At 44.2% G+C, this 23155-nt stretch overlaps 1 protein-coding gene across 1 annotated transcript in view; it reads right to left on the reverse strand.

Annotated features, from left to right (window-relative positions):
* LOC147725883 (long-chain-fatty-acid--CoA ligase ACSBG2-like) overlaps positions 1–23155 on the reverse strand; it is a 661758-nt gene that overhangs the window by 467561 nt on the left and 171042 nt on the right. The window contains exon 4 of the mRNA XM_086962812.1: positions 4012–4132. Within this exon, the coding sequence (XP_086818938.1) occupies positions 4012–4132 (121 nt within the window). The remainder of the gene's footprint in view (positions 1–4011; positions 4133–23155) is intronic.

The raw sequence follows: 23155 nt of genomic DNA on the forward strand, positions 1-23155 counted from the left end.
CAGGAACCGCTGACTGGCTGGATGGACCAGAATGTAAAAATAGGCGTCTTCCAAGTACAGAGAAGCCAAAGAATCGTCCTCCTGGAAGAGGGGAATGACGGACTGCAAGGTGAACATCCAAAAATTATCCAACCGCACCAACTTGTTCAAAGTCCAGAGATTCAGAATCGGGTGGAAAACACTATCTCGTTTTGGCATCATAAACAAATGGGACTAGAACCCCATGTCCATCTCCTCCACCGTAACCGGCACAATAGCCACCTTTTGACAACAACATGGCGATGCCGGAAAACATGGCAGACCACCTACGGGGTCTCTTGACAACGGAGTAACTTAAAAGATATCCAGCGGGGGAGGAGCCTGGAAGGGAATCTGGTAACCCAGCCTGATGACAGACAGGACCCACTGATCGGAAATCAGAATTGATCAATGGGCCAGAAACAACCGGAGCTGAGCCCCCACCATGGCATAGTCACTTTTGTCCCGCACCTGGGAGATGCTGCTGCTGCTGCTGTTGCTGGCCCGGTACTTATAATGGAACGCGGCCCCCGACCACAGGCCCAACCACGAAAGGGCTGAGAAGACAAAATCCCCTCAAGCCCTTGTTTATTAAAAAAGTACTTCTTTTTAGGCACAGGCTGAAAAGGTTTCAAAAACTTTTTCTCTGCTGACAGCTCCACCATCGTATTCATATCATCGCCAATGGGACAGGGGCCTTAAAAAAGGCAACTTTTGGACCAAGGCATTTTGAGCAGCATCAAGATGCCAAGGCTTGGTCAAGAGAGACCTCCTACCAGCAACCACTGCCCAGGCAGGCGAGGAGAAGGCTCACAAAGATTCAAAAGTCACATCCGAGAGGAATTGTGCCAAGACATGAGTAGGGTCCCCGTAATACTGCAAACAGTCAAACAACTTCTGAAAATCCTTCAGAAGGACCTGCAAAGCTTAGGCCGCATAAGTGCTAGCATGCACCCCAAAATGAAAAGCAGCATAAGAATGCTTGAGAGCTGGTTCCACCTTCCACTCCACCGGGTCCGCCACGGAAGCCTCCTCCGAAGATAGAGAGGGAGATGAAGAAGAAGCCATAGAGGACAAAAGAGAATTGACCAACGAATCCAAAACGCCTCAGCCAGGATCATATTGGACCTCCCACGCAACGAACACATCTCTGGTCACCTGAAAGACCTCCACTGGCTACCCGTCAATAAGAGAATCACTTTCCGACTGCTAACCCACGCACACAAGTCACTCTACGACATCGGACCAGAATGCCTCAACTCACGACTGTCCTTCTACACCCCCTCCCGCCAACTACGTTCTTCCAGCCAAGCCCTCGCCACTGTACCTCGCATCAACAAGACCACCATGGGAGGCAGATCCTTCTCATACCTGGCTGCTAAAACATGGAACTCACTCCCCGCTTACCTTCGCCTTACCCAGAACCACCTAGCATTCAGAAAGCTACTTAAAACGTGGATATTTGACAAGTAATCCTCCTCCCCTCTCTTAGCGCCTTGAGACCCTCTGGGTATGTAGTGCGCTATATAAATTCTTTGACTTGACTTGACTTGACCTTAGGAACCGGAGGATACTGGGTTTCAAAGTCCACAAGGCGATACAGCTTTCCCAGAAAGCAAGGAATTCCTTGCTTATCAACCTCAAGCCACTCCTTAGCCAGAATATCCTTCAGAACAGCATGGAAGGGGAGGTCATCCACCACAGTGGAACTATACAAGGAGTAAAACCCCTCATCAGACAATGATTTAGGGTCAAAACAAAGTACCTCCCGAATATGGTTCAGCATGTCCGAGAAAACCCTGCCCTGAACGTACTTTCCCTTATGGGAATTGTCCAAGTCCTCATCATCCTCTTTTGATTTCATTGCTGCAGGCTCCGGCAGCGCAGACTGGACAGTAGAATTGTTTAACTTCTGCAAATCAGCCCTAGAAATCTGCAAATTGTCATCCTCCTGCAGTTCCTGGGCATTATGATGTTTGGGCAAGGCCTTTGCAGGCTCCAGAGAGGAAGCCCCATCACTCATGTCCAGAGCCAAAAAGAGCAAGCCACACAGGAAGATCCAAACACACACAAGGAAGTGCCTAGCAACTCCCATGAAAGACTGCCCCCAATCAACCAAGTCCTGTGAAACACTTGACTTGAAAACCAGAGAGGGCAGCCCTGCAGTCTCACAGACCAAATCAACATGGCCACAGGGGCCGGACGCTGCTAGAAACCCCCAGTTCCGGAACAACCCAAGGCCAGGACAGCAGGAAAGCTCCCCGCCCCTGTCCAGCACATGCGCGGGGCGTCCTGACCAAGGAGCAGGGGCACAGCCGACCGGAGCACTGGTACGGCCGCGCACAGATACGACAATAAAAATACAAATACAAATGAACAGCAGTTCAAAACTAGACCAAAAAGCATTTTGTTTAAAAACTCAAGGAACCACAATACATCCTGTCAAAACCGGACCATCAACAGGAGACTCGGAGCACCAGCGTTCCGACCACCGCCGGAGCAAGAAAAAAACAGGTATGGCGGTGGGTGGAAGGGGTTTATGTGACCTTTGGCTTTTTTGTCTTGAAGCGTTTTGATTGGATGTTTGGAGGCAGGACTGCCTCACTTTGTTAGGACTGGGACGAGGAGGACCCAAGAGGGGGTAATGACCCCACTGCAGATAGTTCCTACTTACCACAAAACCTGAATACAACATAGCTGTGTCTCAGTTCAGACATGCAAATTATGGAATAAACTGCCTAAGAAAATCAGATCTATCAGCAATTATTATGCTACAGAAGGGCCTTAACTCCTGGCGTTTCCTATACCAAGGCCACAAAACTGACTGATTTATTTGTGCGGCTTATACATCTATCCTCACTCTTCCTTCATGTTTGCCAGAAGCGTAAATTGTGCTCACATGCTGCAACTAGATCAAGTTCGGATCTCACTCTCTGGCCATCACACATGACAACAATACTCAACACTAATTAATGCCACTTCTACCAACATTCTGTTTCCATAAACCCGCCTCACAATCACATTTACTCACCAATGGTCAGAATCTCTTCGAGACCTCCACAAGATGTATAAACGTGCTATAGAGATGCTACAATCCAAAGCTACAATCCAATATTTGATTGGCTCATGTATGTCCTGGTTTGGCAATACATATGTTAAACCAGCTCAGTATTACTGCATCCTTAAACAGGTAGACCCTGCTAGGGGGCAATCAGTCTAAGACAGAGAGGCACTGGTCAGGAGTGAGGTACAGTGTTACAAGTAGGGCAGTAAGAGGTGTGTAAAATCAGGGTAATGATGCTGGTGAGTTGTGTAAAACCAGAGTTGTGCTGATGGTGAGGACTAAGGTCAGCACAGTTTGAGATCTGAGTGCAGGTGACAACTGAGGTGCGCTGCCTGAGTACTCTTATATCTGAGTAGTTGCTCAGGATGAAGGTGAGATAGTAGTATCAGTCCGTCTAAGAAGGGGTCCTTGTCGGGAATTAGGGGCATTGTCATGGCAGTGTTGGACCTTTTCAGGAGCAGCATCAGACCAAAGGAGTTCTTGGGATTGTTATGAGAACTGGCCCTGGTCAGAACTCAGAAAAATTCCCAGATCTCATGCTGGTCAGTATTTGGTGCTCTGTCAGAACGTTTTCCATCTGAGTTCAGGTTAGAATTGAGGTGCAATGTTTGAGCACTTTTAAGTCTCAGTGCGGGGCAGGACTGAGGGGGCTGTTTGAGCTGCGTCAGATCGGAGGACGGCTCCTGATCAGGACTTAGGTGCACAGTCAAAGTTTCAATCAAGGGGGTGCTGAGGCTCATCAGACACACTTTGGTATCTGAAGAACATGCTAATCACCTTGTCCCAAAACTACACTGTTCTTTGTTGAATTAAGGTGACCTTGAGGTGATCATGCAGAAGGTCACAGATTCTGCCTTCTCCTACTCTGTGTCTTAGATATCATTGTGAAATGTGTACAGGGAAGGAGAGAGAATGAGTGAACATCTCACCTGCAGAATCTTCTCCAGTTGCTGGTGGTCGTCTACGAGAACGATGTTGGCCTCACTGTTGCTGGCCACGTAGCGACAGGCGTCCGCTGAGCTTGTCGGGTATATTCCTGTAGGAGTACCACTGCAAACAAAGGAGGAGGAGAGGTTAAAGTCCATGCATTGGGTTTGACAAGACGCCTATGTAGGGCATGACGGACTCAAATGCTGCACAGGTGATTCCCAAGCCTGCTACATCCAAGACAGCAACAAGAGTGGCAGCAGATAACTGTTTACCAGCAATCTTGTGTGTGTGTTGTGCAGATGTTCTCACAGCTGCGCGACCACAGGAACTTCCAACCACTGGGTAAATGTGGCTGCAGAGCTCCTTACAGTAGGGCCTGCAATCCACTACAGACTCCTCTTGTGCCTACAGGTGGGCCCACCACAGTGATCCAGTTTCCTCTAAACCAGGATCTCCACTATGTATTTACATTTAAAGCTTCTATCTATTTTGTACACCATGGTCTTATAAGAAGGGCAACTAGAGGAGCTGGTGAAGCCACATTATGAGGGACTTAGGTGGTTGGAAGCCCCAAGCTCCTGTACACTAATAGCAGGAAATACCCCTCAATTCTACGGGGAATACTTATAACAAGAGTAAGGGGAAAGGTTTTCAGGTTGGAGAGCAGATCAGCTCTGTTCAGTATCTAATGGATCGGATATCATTGCGTTGCAACATTTGAGGATTCGTATCTTCGACACGTTTGATTGGCCACATTTATTCCATTCATTCTCTTGTTTATACTATTTGAGTTTCTTGCTATTTTTGTTTCTCGTGGTTTCACTTTGTTTTCTTCCTATTTTATTTTTAATCCTATGAAATGTTTCCGTGCCTCGTTTTCTCCACCGAGAGTACCATTTTCCTTGTCTACCAGGCACTATTACAATACAAATATTTTTGGCACCGTTCCTGGTGTCTCCCCTTTTCCTTTCAAGGATCATGGAGGACGGGGGGAGGCAGCTGGTGAAGCTCGCCCTCGTCATCTTCGCCCCCATCACCCATTCTCCCAGAAGGGGGGTCATGCAAGAGAAGCAAGACATGCAACTAACGTTAGTATGTAGCTCGACCTTGGACCACAACATCCAAAACAGGGGCCGCATGGTGGGGTGGGGAGAGGAAAGGATGGGACACTTTGAATATACTGACTACAGCTATCTCTGTCTTAAGGCAGCCCTTGTATTTATCAAAAAAGCATTTGCCAAGGACGATTTAAATTATTTGTTCATTCCAAAAAACATCACTGTGTGAAAGCCACACAGAGCAAGGTGGCAGGTTTGAGTGGCAGAGTGTTGCACTGAGTGATACACCTTGAATAGCTTCTAAGTGAAGATCCCTCTGATGCTGTAGTGTGTCATCTGAAGAAATGAATCAAGATGTGTGCTGTGTTATGGGAAGAACTACTTACTTACCATAACATGAATAAATCACCAATGACCGATATCTGGCACTGAATCACTCTCGTAAAGATGTTATCAAACGCAAAGCAACAACATTGCGAGCAGAAGCCCGCTCCCACCTGCACTGCGACAGGGACCTTCTTCGCTCCATATTCGTGCCCCTTCGTGGAATGTTACGTGTTGCCACCAGCTCATCAAGGGCCGGAAGGAATTCAGCCACATCACCCCTACAATGCATGAACGTCACAACTGCCCCCTCTAGCCCCACACCAAAGGTGGCATCATCACAAAGCCATCAAAATAGCCTCTCTACACCCGTAGCCAAGAAACAAACCACCTAAGGGGTCTTCTGTACACCAGGAACAAGACATCAGCATTCTGGAGATGGAGAAATGTGATAAAGAAAATAAAGTGAAGGTGTACCAGGACATATGAGATCTGGAAGAACATCTCCACCAGCCTCACACATACCCTACCCTCCTGCAATTCAGAAAGAAATACTACAAATATCTCTTCAAAGAGATAATTGGGCTCTCACCTGCAGTTAAGTGCTCATCTCACTCACTGACAGCAAGGCGTGTTTACATGACAACCGCTACATAGACATACTCGTTTATATAATGTATTTTGAATATTTTTTTTTATAAGCCCAACTCAAGAATCTTTTTTTTTTTTTTTTATATTTTTATTAATGACATGAAGACAAGATTGCAGTAAATAAAGAACAAACTCATCATACAAAACAGGGAAAGAAATAAAAAAACAAAGAACTGACATTTTTTGGCAAGCAGCATAAGTTAAAACACTTCGATACGTTAGACATAAGGTAAATAATCTTATATAAAAAAACATAAGGCTCGGATTCAAGTTAGAGAAAAAAAAAGAAAAAGAAAAAACATAACTACAAATTACCAAATAAACAATTTCCTTAGCACATTCCTAGACAAATTTTCCCCATATTTTTTTCACTTTGCATAGTGCTCTTAAGCCCCTAACTTTAGCTAATGCGCATTCCATATTATATGTGTCTGTCATATTTGCCCACCATTCTGCTATCAAAGGTGGATCTTGTGCGATCCATGCTCTGGCCATGTTATGTTATAGCACATTTATAACACGTATCAATACTCTCGAGTGTCCTGGCGCGGAAGTTAGCTGGGGTCAGAAGCAAGAAACACGTTAGATGGCCTGACTAAACAGATGCGTTTTGAAATACTTTTTAAAGAGTTGAAACTCTTGGGTAAGTTGAATCTCAGGGGGAAGCAAGTTCCAGGCAACAGCGGCTTTAACCGTAAGCGACTGGCCACCCAAGCGAACTCTGCAAAAGCGCGGGACAATCATCCGGCGGGCTGAAGCAGATCGCAAAGGACGGTTCGGCACATAAAAGGCGAACCTCTTCCTGAGATAGGAAGGACCTGAGCCATGAAGAGACCGGTGAGCCAAGGTAATTGCTTTAAACTGCACCAGTTGGACGACCGGCAGCCAGTGCAGTTCACCTAGGTACTGACGGGTGCTGGATCTCCTTGGAGCATTAAAGAGGAGTCTTGCCACGGCATTCTGAATGATTTGTAGTTTCTGCAGAAGATAGCCAGGCAGACCTATAAAAAGAGCATTGGCATAGTCCAGCCTCGATAGGATCAAGGCGCGGGCAATCGTCTCCTTGGCCGACCGCGGAAGAAGAGGAAAGATTTTCCTGAGTGCCTTGAGAATGCCGAAGCAAACTCCTGTCAGTTTTTTAACAGGGTCCGCAAACCATAAATCCTCACTGAACCAAATCCCCAGATTTTTGGCAGGTCATTGCACATCTAGCGCCAGCCAATATAATGCTTAAGCTTTTTTAAGCTGGGGTCGCAGGATTGCGGCCCAATAATACATCTGAGGCAGTAAATGATATAGATCTATTCAGTTTGTGTGATACGGTCTTTTCCAGAACTCTCCAAAATGGTAATAGTGATGGGCACAAATAAAACATATGCATTAGATCAGCAGCACATAGATCACATTTTGGGCATCTTGCCCAATCACTCCTTGAGTTATTTGATGCCCATTTCGAAATACGTGCAGGGGTATAATAAAGGAAACAAATAGTCTTATATGACTGCAGTCTTAAGTTAGATGAGTGAACTGATTTGTGAATAGTATCCAGTGCAGAAGATATAACATATGGGGTGATATTAGCCTCCAATTTCTGGCTCCAGCGTAGGGCTAGTATCCTACAATCACCCTCTGTATGGGAGTTAAAACTTTTGTATGCAGAACTAATCAGTGATTTATTTTTTGCTAAATGGATACATTCCCATATGCAAGAGTCTGATAATACACTTTAGATTTGAAGTCTCTCGAATGATAAAAACCCAATATTATCGTATAAAGCCCCAAGCTTTTTAATACCCAGTTGTGCCCATGAACTCACCCCCCCCCCCCCTATCGTGAAAAATTCCTGGGAGAGCTGGATTGTCCCATAGAGAGTGTCTGGAATAGTATAACGACATTTGGAATTTGCTAGTAATGGCTCTCCAAAGATAAACTATATCTCTTGCAGTCTTAAATTTGACCCTCTTAAAATAATTCAGATCAAATGTACGATATAAAAACATTTTAGATTCAGTTCCTAACATCAATTCATAATTAAAAAATGGCTCTTTATAGGGGAGTATTATGCTACAAATGCGACCTATAAATGTCGACCACAAGTATGCTTTGAAATCAGGAAAGTCGAGACCACCTTTATCATAAGATAGTTCGATTAAATCAATTGCTCGTCATGCTTTTTTATAACCCCATATGAAGCTGCTTAATATGCCATCTAGGCGTTTAAAGAAGAGATTATTAATGCGAAATGGAATTGTTAGAAATAAATAAATACATTTGGGGAGAATCTTCATTTTAATTAGATTAATCTTGCCAATTAAACTCAGTGGAACCTTGTGTTATTTTTTAAGACAGTAGCAGTGTCTTTTAACAGTAATTCATAATTCAATGGAGCTATCTCTTCTGGGCAGGCAGACATTTTTACACCAAGATAAGTAGCTGTTTTACAAACTCCCTGAATTTGCTCCTTTGGTTTGTAATTCATATTAATTTGCGTCTTATTGGTTTTTAATTTATATCCAGAGACTAAACCAAACGTCCTGGACTCCGTAATAATCCCTATAATTGCTTCATCAATATTTGCTGAGTAAACCGTAATATCATCCGCGTATACCGTCATTTTAAGGGTGTTTAAGCGAGATGAAAATGGTACTATACGTGGATTTTTTTGTATTGCAACTAAAAACAGTTTGATGGATAAATCAAATAATAACGGTGACAGTGGGCACCCTTGACGGGTGCCACGCAAAATAGAAAATGTGTCCGACTACATCCCTGTATAGCAAACTTTTGCCTTTGAATTATCATACAAAGCCTTTATCCATTTAAAAAATGGTCCTTTAATACCAAATCTATCCAGCACAGCCAAGAGATAGTCCCACCCCACTCGGTCAAATGCTTTCTCAGCATCAAGTAGTATCATTCCGAGTAGAGTGGAATTTACCCTGGCAACATCGAAAGCCGTAAAAGCCATATAAATATGAGTCGTGGTATCCCTACCGGGTACAAACCCATGTTGTTGTAGAGAAACCAGGGCAGATATTATTGGGGCAAGCCGATTAGCAATTATTTTGGCGAATATCTTTGCATCAGTATTTATTAACGAAATTGGTCGGTAAGAACTGCATTCGTCTGAAGTTTTATCCTTTTTAAGAAAAAAGATTATTTGCGTGACATTCCATGACTCATGGGCTTTCCCCTCTTGTCCAATATATCCAAGCATTTGACTAAGTGTAGGAGCTAATTCCTCAATACAAAGTTTATAAAGCTCTACCGGGACCGAGTCCTCCCCTGACGATTTACCCGAAGGCAAAGCAGCAAATGCAGCTCTAATTTCTGCTTGAGTAACTTCTTTATTTAGCGCTTCTACTTGCACCATATCAATATGGTTCACTTCATTATTCTGTAAATAAATTTAAATATCGTCAAGACCCGGTCGGCTTTCGGGGGTGTATAATTCCTTATAATATCAAAGAAACTGTTCTAATATTTTAGAGGGATTATTATATTTCAGATTGTTTGGGCCTTTGATAGCCCAAACTTGTGTTTTAGCCTTATTTTCTGCTACCTTATAAGCCAATATCTTCCCTACTGTTTCACCACCTTCGTATTGGGAAAGACTGTATATATTCAGTTTTGCAAGACTCTTTTCTCTCAGTGTCTGTTTTAAATCAGATTTAAGGCCAATTAGAGTAAAGGTTAATTCTTCTAAGTTGGATCCTTGTAACAGCGCTGTTGCTAGTTGTTTTTCCGCAAATAATATTTTCGCTAAGGTATTATCAGTGTCCCTTTTGTTTACGGAGTTCTGCCTAAATATGTATTGCTGAGTAAAGCCCCTGATGCTAGCCTTACAGCAATCCCAAACCATATTATACGAGGCTGAACCAGTATTCATTTCCAAGAAATCTATTATGTGGGCCTTAAATTTCGCTATAAAATCCATATTAAGCAGTAGAGGTCGTGGGAACGAGAAACAGCGGGGGTTAAGTTTCTTCGTTTGTATTTTAAAAGAGAGGATGATAGGGTTATGGTCAGATGTAACCCGTGGGCATATCTCCATAATGCTTGTTTCCAGAATATCATTAGACGCCCATGCCATATCAATACGGGAGCACAGTTTATGCGCAGCAGAATAATAGATATAGCCAGCAACATCAGTGTGTAATACCCTCCAAGCGTCTTTGATATTGTGGATACGCCCGATTTCTAAAATAGCCGCCCTAGTTTTACGCATACTCCTAAATGCCCTCCGTCTAGTAGTGTCAATATTATAATCCATAATACAGTTTAAAATCACCGAATATAAGAATTTATAACAAAAATACCAGTGCACATCCCTTCTAGTTGCTATTATCCAAATGGCATCCAGCCACGGCAATCCAAATTTTTCACTCTCCTTGTAGTCCTCAAAAAGACATGCACAATGTTCGTTATTATTCAATGTCCATTTATTATTGATTTCTTTCTTTTGCCACACCGTCACAGCCGACGCGCGTTTCGCCCTCCGCGGGCTTTTTCAAGGCTGTAATTTACATACAAAAGAGGATGTCACAAAATAAGATCAATACATTAAAATCCACCTTAAACATAAGTGGTTACCTGTTTAACCACGGACTGATAAACATAATCCTAATGTACCCTCATCATGTTCATATTTGTTCAACTAGTATGCTTATTCTTATTGCATTGCTTATTGAGGCTATGTACAGGGCGTGAATGTTAATTGAATGTTCCTATACATTTACAGGACCAATGCTCAACAGGCTCCATAATATTCTGACCCCTGCGAATATATTTTGCTCACCATACAACATTCTTGGTAAGTGAGACCACAGAGTGTTTGAGGAGAAACTATGGTAGTTAAAAATCTGTGTACGGTTGGGTACATCACTCTCAGTAGTTTTACAATAAATTGTCCGTCCATACGTAGTGACCATCTTTGAAACTATCTTGTGTAAACATGTATTTTGTTATGGCTCAAGACATGAGACTAGGTGATCGCACATAGTTTTTCCATATGTTTTGTGTGCAACAACCTGCTAATGAATTTAATATAGGCCTATCAGTTGAACTAATATGGACATGATGAGGGCACATTGGGAGTGTGCATACCAGTTCATGATGAAATAGACAAACATCATTGCTAATGTGGCTTTTAATGCATTGAATTTATTCTGTGAAATCCGCGTTTGTATCTCAACATAAGCATACTAGTTGAACAAATATGAACATGATGAGGGTACATTAGGATTATGTTTATCAGTCTGTGGTTAAACAGGTAACCACTTATGTTTAAGGTGGCTTTTAATGTATTGATCTTATTTTGTGACATCCTCTTTTGTATGTAAATTACAGCCTTGAAAAAGCCCGCGGAGGGCGAAACGCGCGTCGGCTGTGACGTAAGCATGGGCGAATTTTGCGGATCTCGCGTTCGCGAATTTTGCGGATTTGCGGATTCGCAATCCGCAAAATCCGCGAATTCCCGCGAATTTGCGGATTTTTTTTTTTTGTGTTCGCCCGTGTTTCTGCCAGTTTGCGAGGGTTTTGTACACTTTCGCAAATTGCGAACTTACCTGTCGGGTCGCAAGTTTCGCGAACTTGTTGTTTCTACGTGTCCAGCCTGTTTGGGACACTCTTCTTCATCACTGCCACTCTCTGTTACCACTGCCACTCTCTGACTACTCATGCCACCCTCTGGCCCACCCATGCCACCCTCTGTTTCATCACCACACCGTCTGGTTGTCCAGTGTACATTATTTTCGGCAAAGCAAAGCACACCTTCCCTGCCTCAAGTGACCTGAATTAATTTGGGGCTGATTAATGTGTCACAGAATATTTTTTTAGCTGGCACCTGCTTCCTTAGTGCGCCCTGATTAGTGATCTTTTGCACTTGCTAAGTGCTTTCATTGTTGCAAAATTAGTTACAACACCTGCCCTGCCCCAACTGACAATAATGAATTAGGGGCTGATTAATGGATTTTAACTTCCAGCCTGGCTCCTGCTTGTCTCCCTTAGCTGTAACTCAGGACCTTTGTGGCATATGTGTAACTATTCTGAGGTTCAGAGCAGGGTCACATAATAGTTTCAACTGGCAACTGAACTCTGGAGGGGCCCCTCAGGAAGCACTACAGGAAATGGCTACTAATGATGAGCCTGAACTTTTGAACCTGGTAAGTAGTTACTTTCAGTTTTGCTCAGATCGTATTTCTGCAATTTTGCACTTATTCGCGGGGCGCGAACTCACGCGAACAGTGCGAGCAGTGCGAGCAAAATCCGCTGCTCGCGGATTTGCGGATTTTGCGGGAGATTCGCAAATCTCGCGGATTGCAGATTTCCCGAAAATCCGCAAAATCCGCGAGCGGAACGGATTTTCCGCCCATGCCTACTGTGACGGTGTGGCAAAAGAAAGAAATCAATAATAAATGGACATTGAATAATAACGAACATTGTGCATGTCTTTTTGAGGACTACAAGGAGAGTGAAAAATTTGGATTGCCGTGGCTGGATGCCTTTTGGATAATAGCAACTAGAAGGGATGTGCACTGGTATTTTTGTTATAAATTGTATATGATATTCCGTCTCACCTTGAGTGAGTAGGATATCGTGGATTGTTGCTTTCAGGTGGATAAGCACGATACCAGACTAGCACTCCAACAAAGTGTGTCTAATTTACACCATTTGAACTTTCAACAAGGGAAATATTTTTCTATAGATGTGCTGATCAAACAAAGCAAATCCACCGTTTGTTTGTTGTTGTTTGAATTAATTTTGCTGATCGAGCACTCTGTTCTCAATATATATTGTATTTGACTGTTCTATTGTGCATTGCTGTACTAACTAATATTTACTTGTGTCAAATCTTGAAGAAAGGTATTGAGGACCATATACAGAACATAGATTCAAAACGAATATGGCCACCTTTGAAGATAACAGGGATGCTTTACTTGATGACCTGTTTAATGAGAACCCTGGCAAAAATTCCCTACCTAAAACAAGTGCCAATGAGGGTATGAAGCAAAGGTTTATTAGGCTAGAGAGGATAAAAAAACAAGAACTCTCACGTTGGTGGGATGCCACTGTCTTACGTAAATATATTGACAAGGAACAGGTCCCTAGAGGACTACGAGTGTTAATATTTCCCTCCTTCGAGGATTTGGACAGGGGACACCTAAAGGAATGGGAAAAACTACTGTTACATTCCTCAATGGGTATGATGGACATCCTTATTAGGGATGCAGACCTGAAGAGAGAAAAACTATTACTGGAGATCACAAATTTGGAAAAGGAGATTAAGGATATGGGTATGCCTTTAGTGGCGGACAAAAACTGGGCCATTTTAAAAGATCAATTGCAGAAACATCAAATATGTCTAAGAGATAAGAAATCCCAGAAAATTAAACGTGATGAACGGGATTATAAATGCGGAAGGGTTTATACTTTCGCAAGAAAATTTGACAACATTAAACCCCCTAATAACAATAGAAATGGCTCAGACATTACCTCACAAACAGCGGGGACTACCAGCATGTCTGATATCTCTAGCATAAGCAGTGTGACTAGTATAGAGTCAGCAGGTGAAGAAGGAGGCGAACAGGGCCCTGTGCCAGATGCGTTTTTTTTTTTAGCTACAACGCTTCAGACAGGGAAACAAGGAAACATTTCAAGAAAGATACAAACACAAAAGGACAAGGAGGGGGATCAAGAGAACAGGATCAAAAAGGAAGGGCGGGTGTTGCAACAAGATCAGTGACACGCAATCAAAAAATGTAAATGAATGTGCTGAAATTTGTAATGAAATTGACATTGTAAATCTCTCAGACCATGTGTTGACACAACCAGAAATAAAAATATTGAGCAAAGGATTAGGTTTCTGTCCAAGTAATATACCGGATTTTACGTCTTTTCACATCAGCTGTTTCAAATTCGTCAGAAATATTAAATTGTTTGAATTCTTTGTTGATAAACATAACATACAGTGTGGGGTAGCGAATGCATTCATGAACAGTCCTAATCCCACAATCAGAGAAGTTAGAGACACCCATCTACTATTCAGCATTAATGATGAGGAAGGAACAGAAAGCATAGAATCAGTGGCAGCTAACCTACAACTAGATACATTCACTGAGATCAACAGTGGTCTTAGAACAAAATCCAGATTCACACCGCAATTGCAAGGGAACAACAACATAGACAGATTTCAGCATAGTGTAGTGCAAGATCTCTACCGCTTAGAGGACAAATATCTAAGCACACAGTGGCATAAAACACAAAAAATCACCCATGAAGAACGTAAGGCAGTGACAAACTTAAAAAAGAGAGACTCCCTTGTCATCCGTGAGGCTGACAAGGGAGGAAATATAGTCTTGATGAATCGCAGTGACTATATGGGGGAGATTGATAAACAACTTGGAGATCTGAACACATACACCAAGTTGAAAGTCAACCCCATAAAGGAAACAAAGGAAATAATTCTTGATCATCTCAAGATATGGAAGGAACAGTGTTTGATCTCAGAAATAGAAATTAAATATCTATACAATGATTCACCGACATATCCCTGTATATATTGCCTATCGAAGGTACATAAGAAAAGCGACTTCCCTCCGGGAAGGCCCATTATAGCAGGTATTGGATCCCCAACTGAAAAAATATCAGAATATATAGACCTTTTTCTGCAACCACTTGTTGTGAACCTACCCACGTACATCAAAGATACTGGGGATGTCCTAAACAAAATTGGAGATGTGGATTGGGTTGATGGACACTTGCTAGTCACGTTAGACGTATGCTCGCTATATACGAGCATACCTTGTGACAAAGGGTTACTGGCGGTACGTCGTTTTTTGGACAGTAGACCCATTGAGACATATGCCCATTCAAACATGCTGATGTCAATGATCCAACTGGTACTTGCGAACAATATATTCTTACGTAATGGAGAATGGTACCGCCAAATAAAGGGTGTGGCAATGGGGGCGAAATTTTCGCCCTCATTGGCCAATCTGTACATGGGATATTTTGAATTGATCCATATCAATATGGAGAAAATGTCCAGTCAATCTAACGGAAAATATCTTATATCTAGGCAGATATATAGATGATTTTGGACCGGCAGCAGGGATGAAATAGACATGTTTTTTGATCACCTAAATGACAATCCTTTTAACTCAAGTTTACACAAGAGCAAAGCATGTCAAAAGTTAAGTTTTTGGATATCACTATTGTGGTAAAGAACAACAAACTACATACTGTTCCCTATAGAAAGGACACCGCATGTAACTCCTTATTGCATGCTCAAAGTGCACATCCTATCTCACAATTTAAAGCAATCCCCTATGGGGAAATGCTTAGAATTAAAAGAAATTGTAGTGATGAGGAAAGAGTAGACACAGAGCTGAGAGCGGTGGAAAGGAGATTCCTGTCTAGAGGTTACAATAAGGAAACAGTAACCAGTGCAAGAGATAGAATCAACAAATTAAACAGAAGCTCACTGCTCAAGTATAAACAACACAAACCAGCTAAGCATAAAAGAAACATAAGATTCATAACACCATACAGCACAGTGAGCACAGATCTCTATAAAATATTAAACAAACATTGGCATCTGCTGATGGAGGACAAAAGTCTACATGAGAAAGTAGGACAAAAACCCTCCATCACTTTCAGCAGAGGCAGAACACTAAGACAGGAACTGTTTCCAAGCTATATTCCCCCATTAAAAGCACAGAATTGGTTGCCCACTGCTCCCAAAGGGTTTTATAGATGTGGCAGCTGCTGCATCTGCTGTTTTGCATTAAACAGGACAATCAACTTTAGATACAATAGCCAAAAACTGCATACAATACATCAATTCATTAACTGTAATACTACCCATACAGTGTATTGTATAAATTGCATATGTGATTGGATATACATTGGCAGCTAAATAAGGCCCTTAAAAGAAGTAATACAGGAGCATATTCGTGCGATACGTAACAATAATATGCAATACCCATTTGCGGTACATTTTAACATGAAACATCAGCAGAATGAGTTACATAGGATCAGATTCCATGGAATCGATGTGGCAATGGCAGGGAATAGGGGAGGCAACCGTGAACGCAAATTGCGACAATTGGAAAGTAAATGGATAATTTCATTGAGAGCAGGCGAGAAGGGGGCTAACATTGATAAAGAGATGTGTGAGTTTCTGTAGAAAAAGAATGGTTACAATAACATGCTTGACTTGTGTGCTGAGATGATCAAGTAGTATGTGACATGAAAACCAATGGTTTAATTTATGCAATAACTCCCTTTTAAATGTGCCTTCTGAAAAGAAATATAAGTGAAATGGTACAGCCTATGTCAGCTGAAATTGTTTGGTTATACTGCATTGTTTTTATGTGCAACTGGGAAACCTGATTTAAATAATTTTCTTATATTTTGTATGTTGTTTTTTTATAATCAGTCAAATATGTGAGAAAGTATAAACTAGGTGCGATCATTTTAGATGCATACACATTTCACCCTCTGTGCATAAGATTACCTTGAACCTTTTTCATATATATCCTATGGCTTATAAGAGCGGCTTTTGACACTTTAAAATGGCCACGACGCTAATGTGATGTGGTCGACAAAACTTGCTAGATAGTCCGTCTTTGCTAGTTACTTAAATAGACAGGAAGGGAGATGTGAGGGCTGCTGCAAAGGTGAACGTTGAATGAAGGACTCCGCACGAACGCCGTAGTGACACGCCATGGCGGTAAGTTCAAAAATTAGAACATGCCCTTGTCCGTCACTTGGACAGCGTTATATAATGCCAGCACGCGTATTGTTTAAAAAATAGATAAACAGCCATCTAAATGGTAGTGGGGTGCGGCGTTCTCTGTGTCGGACACAAAGAAACCAATACTGCCGAGACTGTTGGGTATATTTTTGATTAAGATTAACGGGGAGCTTAATTCCGCATGCCGCTCCTTGCGCCCTTAACTTTCTTTTCTTTATTTCTTTATTTCGGTCATATAGACCATAAAAGATACAATACAGCAATTAATAAAACATTGATTTAAGATAAATAAAAGCACATTTCCTACAATCTTACAATTATTTCCTCCCTATACAAGGAAGAAGGAGGTTAAAAACAAGCCATATCAATGTCCACACATTAAGGAGGTTTTTTTTTCCTAATCTGCCAAATTGTCATTAAATATTTGGCTACTGCAAACACAATATGGGCCAGAGTGCTGGTTTTCATTATTCTAAATGCATGGGTATAGTCACTGAACCCCAGATTTCTGCAAAGGGGCGCTAGCCAGTACTTTCTGGGTTTGCTGTAGGCAGGGCAGACAAACATAATGTGAAGCTCATCTTCCTTATAAGTATTACAGCTTGGGCACATCGTATCACCACCATTGTGCCACTTGTGGGTGAATGTTCTGGTGGGCAGAGTACTTAGCCTCCATTGTACGTATAATTTTCTTGCAAGGATGGGAAAAATAAGGTCCATGAAGCTTTCAAAGGCATAAGAGTTTTTAAATTCCAGAAACCGATTTGTGAGGGTGCCGCTATGTGGCTCATTTAGCAGGATAGAGAGTCTTTTTTCGTTGTACATTTGGACCAGTTTTTTGCGTGGAACCCTTCGACAGCTCTGTTGAGGATCCTCCCAGAGTTCGGATAAGTTCATGAGATGCAATTCCTTTTTTATAAAAGCAAGCCAGAGAATTTTGTCATTTTGATTCAGGTTCATGACATGAAAAAGGTCCTGCCTGTAGTGCTGAAGTTCATTAGTGGACCATAACCTATGCCAGAACCTCACCGGCTTTGACTCTAACTCCTCAGTAATAGAGGGAAGTCCCAAGTCTAGTCTCAGCGGCAAGAGCGGTGTGCCTCGCGGGAGAGCCAAGTGCGTCTAACAAAGTTGTTTTCCACTCTTGCTAATTCTTGGCCAGCTTTGTGCCCCCATAATTCGCTCCCATATGTCGCAGCTGCCTTGGCTTGGGTTTGATACAGTTCAAGTGCTGGGCTAATGGGCTTATAGGTTGAGGTGTTTACTACCTTCAATATTGCACCCGATAATTGGGACAGTTTAAGGCGTGATCTCATTATCTGGGGGACCCAGGATAAGTTTTCCTGCAGCGTTACTCCCAGATACAGAAAGGTAGTTACCCTCTCAAGGCTGGCAGTGCCCAGGGTGGGATTGGGTCTGGCTTTTTTGGGGGGATTAAATATCATGAATTTGGTCTTTTCTGTATTGATCTCAAGACCGTGTTGGCTACAGAAAAGACCAAATCCGTCCAGAATCCTCTGAATTCCCATTGGAGATTTGGATAGGAGGAGGGTATCATCGGCAAACATAATTGCCGGAACCCTCCTTCCTGCCAGGCGTGGGGCATCATTATCCTTAACCCTTTCTAGGTGAGATATAACATTGTTAATAAAGAGGCAAAACAGGGTCGGTGCCAGGACACAACCCTGCCTCACCCCTCTACGAACAGGGAACCTGGATGACAGTCTTCCGTCCCTCCCACACCTAACCTGTGCATATGTATTATCGTGGAGCCTGATTATAATATTTAGTATCTGAGCAGGTACCCCTAACTTTTTAAGACCTCCCATAGTTTCTTGCGTGGGACTAGGTCAAAGGCTGACTTCAGGTCTACGATCACCATGTACAGCCTTCCCCCTCTATCCTTACCGTCTTCCAGTAGAGCAGGACGAGGCGGAAAATCAGGTCCATGGTGGACGTATTTTTCCTGAAGCCAGCCTGGAGGGGACTCAGAATATCATTGGCCTCCACCCAATCCAACAGGTGGTTCAGGATGAGACGAGCGAATAGCTTTTGGGGGACATCTATAAGGCTGATCGGCCTGTAGTTGGCTGGGAGCAGAGGAGAGCCCTTTTTAAATATAGGGACGATCTCTGCCCCCAGCCAAGTACAGGGGATCGCCATACCTCCTAAGATGGCGTTGAATAGGATAAGGAGGTACGGGCCCCAGATCTCAGGATGGTGCCTGAAGAGATCCCCCAGTAGTTTATCTAGTTTATCTAGTCCCAAAGTGGGCCTCCCAGACAGAGGCGGCAATATTGGGCTCCACTGCTGATTTAAGTTCCCCTGTCCCATTATTCACCAGAGCCCAAAATTTCCTGGAATCTTTGGCATCTAGGGCATCAGACAGATCATGCCAGCGATTCCAATCCCACTCTGCCCTAGCTTTTTTCATCGCCCCTCTATACTCCCTTCTGAGTTCTGCAACCTTGCCTCTATTAGACTCTTCTTTTATAGTGGCAATTAGCTCAGACTTAATCTTCCTACAGGAAGAATTATACCAAGTCGGGATATGAGTCTTTTTCCTACGCGATGGTACCTCAGTATAGAAAACATCCGCAAGACCACTCACAAGTTCCACATGGATTTGCGCTAGTTTCTTGTTATAATCTATGGGTCTCGGTTGGTCTATAAGATCTTCCACTTCTTTGAACTTGGGGAGTGCTATTTCATATAAATTATTCATGCCACCTTCCGCATAAAGCAGCTTCCCCCATTTAGCGCGACGCCTATTTGTAGTGAGAACCAAGTTCCCAGGGTCATCGCCAGAGGTGGAAGTGAAAGGCCCATTTACAGGTGCCGGATATTGCACCTCCAGCAGCAGCGCATTGTGGTCACTATCTATTCTGGGTAACACCTTAAAATCCTGAACTTTAGGCCACATGCTGATGTCTATGAGAATGTAATCTAACCTAGACTCATGCCCTTTCCTGTTGAAAGTACACACTGAGGGGGTATCGGACGGAGTACGCCCGTTACAAGCCCTCAATGCAAAATTCAGGGTAAGGGACATGATCTGTACAGCCAGAGGGGACCAGGTTTTGGGGTGTGGAGATGAGGATGGTGGAACTCCCCAGAAATCGTCCTCAGTAGTGAGGGCGCCCTCTTTTAGATCTACTAGGGGTTCAAAGTGGCAGTTAAAATCCCCACCTAACACTATTTTATAATCACCTGGCAGTTGGCCCAAAAAGGATGATAGGTCATCTAAGGTGATGACTCCTTTGCCGCGGCAACGGGCCGTGAATATACATTAATGATTGCCCAGGTTAATGGGCCAGGCCATCTGAGCAGCACACACTGGATGTCCTGCGAAAGCGTAACCATACTTACCGCCTGACACCCAATGTGTGTTGCTACCCATACCGCCAGGCCGCCCGAGGGCCTTCCTATACCACTCCACTTAGCCGGAATTTCGAATATTTCATACCCTGTTCTACTCAGGGGTTCCCTCGCCCATGTCTCCTGGAAAAGGCAGACATCACTGCCATTTAACAGGAGATCCCAGTCAGTTGTGTTCACCTTATTTACAATCCCCGCCACATTCCAAGGGAGGACCCTCAAAGGTGGGGTGCGTGATGTTCCTGCCCGATCAGATGTAGTGGATTGAAAGGCTATGGGAGGGTCGGGGATATCCGGAGCAGTTAAAGGTGCCAATGTCAAGGGCGGGAGACACACAGCTGCCGGGGACAGATTCGTACCCGCCGGTCTCTTTAAGGAGTTGACTGCTTGTCCCTTGTGGCTTCCAAATGATAGCAAATTTTTATTGGGAGAGTCCTGCAGCCAGGTGTTAGTGTTGGGGGCTGGTCTCGTCACCCCACTGCCTACCTCCCCGGTAAGAGTTTTTTGGTGGGAATGTTGGATAGGCTCCTTTTGTGGTCAGTCAACTTGATCAAGGCAAGAGTATCTGTTTGGGTGAAAGAAATTACCATAGTTAGGGAGTGCATTGTGCCTAGGCCTATATCGTGAGCCGTCCACTGCAAAGCCAACTCTAGTCTAACCCTCATCCCTCCTCATGGCAGAATTGTGTGCATTTGGATAAAAGTATGAAAGGGCCACTACTTCAATAGACGTATTACCAGCACTACCGAGCCAATTGCAAATATATGGGGCGCTCCAGCTGAATCAGCTGGTGGCACAGCCCACCCATTCAGGGGGACATACCCTTGATCCGTTTTTTACTAATCTTACGGAAGCCTGCATTACCAGCTACACACCCTTAGCATGGACTGATCATTATTTGATACAGATCCATTGCCCTATTTCGGCTACTCAACCTAAGCCAGTGGTGTGCTCGGTTCCAAGACGACGCTGGAACAAACTTAAGCTGGATGAGTTTTTCCATCTCCTATCGGCTGACCCATTTGACATCTTGGGATCGCCTGATCAGGTTTATGACAGGTTTTGCAACTGGGTATCCAGGGCTTTGGACACCCTTATTCCCTTGGTAAGCTGTAAAACTGGAGCTGGTAAAGCCAGCCCCTGGTACGACGACTCACTGCGGGCACTGAAGGTCTCTTGTAGGCGTGCAGAGCGGGCTTGGCGTAAAGCCTATAACAGCACGAAGAAAGTTCTCTACCTGTCGACTGTGAAAGTGTATCATCGGGCGGTATGTAGAACTCGTGCCGCATTTTATGCTGCACAATTTAGGAGTAGTTCGAACCCGTCTAAGGCTATCTTTAAGGTATTGAAAGACCTTACTGCCAAAAATGTAACAACGACACACCAGAGCTCTGTTGAGCACTGTGAAAAGTTGGCAGAGTTTTTCTTGGAAAAGGTAAATGCCATTTATCGGGCCTTTCCTCCGGCCACTCCCTCGGCTAATCCATCTCCTAAGCCATTACCATCTGAGGGATTGCATTCCTTACCTATGTTAACATCGGATAGCCTTGACACATTGGCCCGCCGAGTGAAGTCTGGGTCCCCAGAGGATCCACTTTGTCCAGATGTGTTCAAAGACCTAGCGGCACATGATAGCTCACCGCTATGTTCTTTGATCAACTCGTCGCTAACATCTGGCGAGGTCCCACTGAAGTGGAAGCGAGCCATGGTTCGGCCTATACTTAAGAAACCCAGTCTGGACGGCAGCAAGCCTGAGAGCTATCGGCCGATTTCACTCTTGCCGTGGCCGGCTAAGGTTATGGAGGCGCATGTAAACGCCGTCCTCTCGGAACATCTTCGCCGCGCAGACATCCTCGACGCAACGCAGAATGGGTTTAGGGCTGATCATAGCACGGAGACGGCTCTGCTTTATATGGTAGAGCATCTTCGCTCCGTGCTTGACGCGGGACAAACGGCAGCGCTCGTGTTATTAGATCTGAGCGCTGCCTTTGACACCGTCTCGCACCCGATCCTTCTGCTGCGCCTAGAGGAGGCTGGTGTCACCGGTATCGCTCTCCAGTGGTTCCGGTCGTTTTTAACCAACCGGGCCTTTAGCGTGACCGTCCTACCTTACCAGTCCAAATTCCATCCGTTGAACCTGGGGGTCCCCCAAGGCTCCTCGCTGAGTCCTACGCTGTTTAATCTGTACGTAAGGCCGCTAGCTGAGGTTGTCTGACAATGGGGCATGACGATGGTGTCATACGCCGATGACACCCAGGCAGCTAGCGGTCACGATCAGCGGGGATGCCGAAGTCGATGCCCCCAGGTTTCAACAAGGTCTGCGGGCGGTCGCCAGCTGGATGACGTCCAACTGTCTCCAGCTGAACGCTAGTAAGACCGAGGTCATGGTCTTTGGCAGACGGCCGGATCTGTGGGGAGAGAGATGGTGGCCTGGGGAGTTGGGTCCTGCTCCCATCCCAGTCGCCGAGCTTAAGAACCTCGGGGTTTGGCTGGACCCCTCCCTCACGTTTCCGTGCCATACCAAACGCACGGCAGCATGCTACTTTGGCATCCTGCGCGGGCTCCGTCCTGTGCTTAAGTTCTTCGATGCCCCCACCAGGCAACTCATGATCCAGGCCACTGTCATCTCCAGGCTGGATTATGCGAGTTCCTTGCTGGCTGGTCTGAATCAGGCAGAGATCGGGCGCTTACAAAGGATTCAGAACGCCGCAGCTAGAGCGGTGGTAGGCCTCCCAAGATTCTGTCCTACCTCTAGTACCCTGCGGTCACTGCATTGGCTCCCGGTGGCCCAGCGGATCCAGTTTAAGGTCCTCTGTGTCGCCTATAAAATTCTGAAGGGGTCCCCAGCAACGATCCTTATGGCCCTCCTTACCAACTACACCCCTAAGCGACTCTTAAGATCTGCGGACCTAGAACTGGCGGTTGTGCCGCGCTTTAAGCGGAGTAGAGCCGGAGGACGCTCGTTCCGAGTGT

Source organism: Lissotriton vulgaris, chromosome 3_1 (assembly GCF_964263255.1).
Source record: "Lissotriton vulgaris chromosome 3_1, aLisVul1.2, whole genome shotgun sequence".
Lineage (NCBI taxonomy): Eukaryota > Metazoa > Chordata > Amphibia > Caudata > Salamandridae > Lissotriton > Lissotriton vulgaris.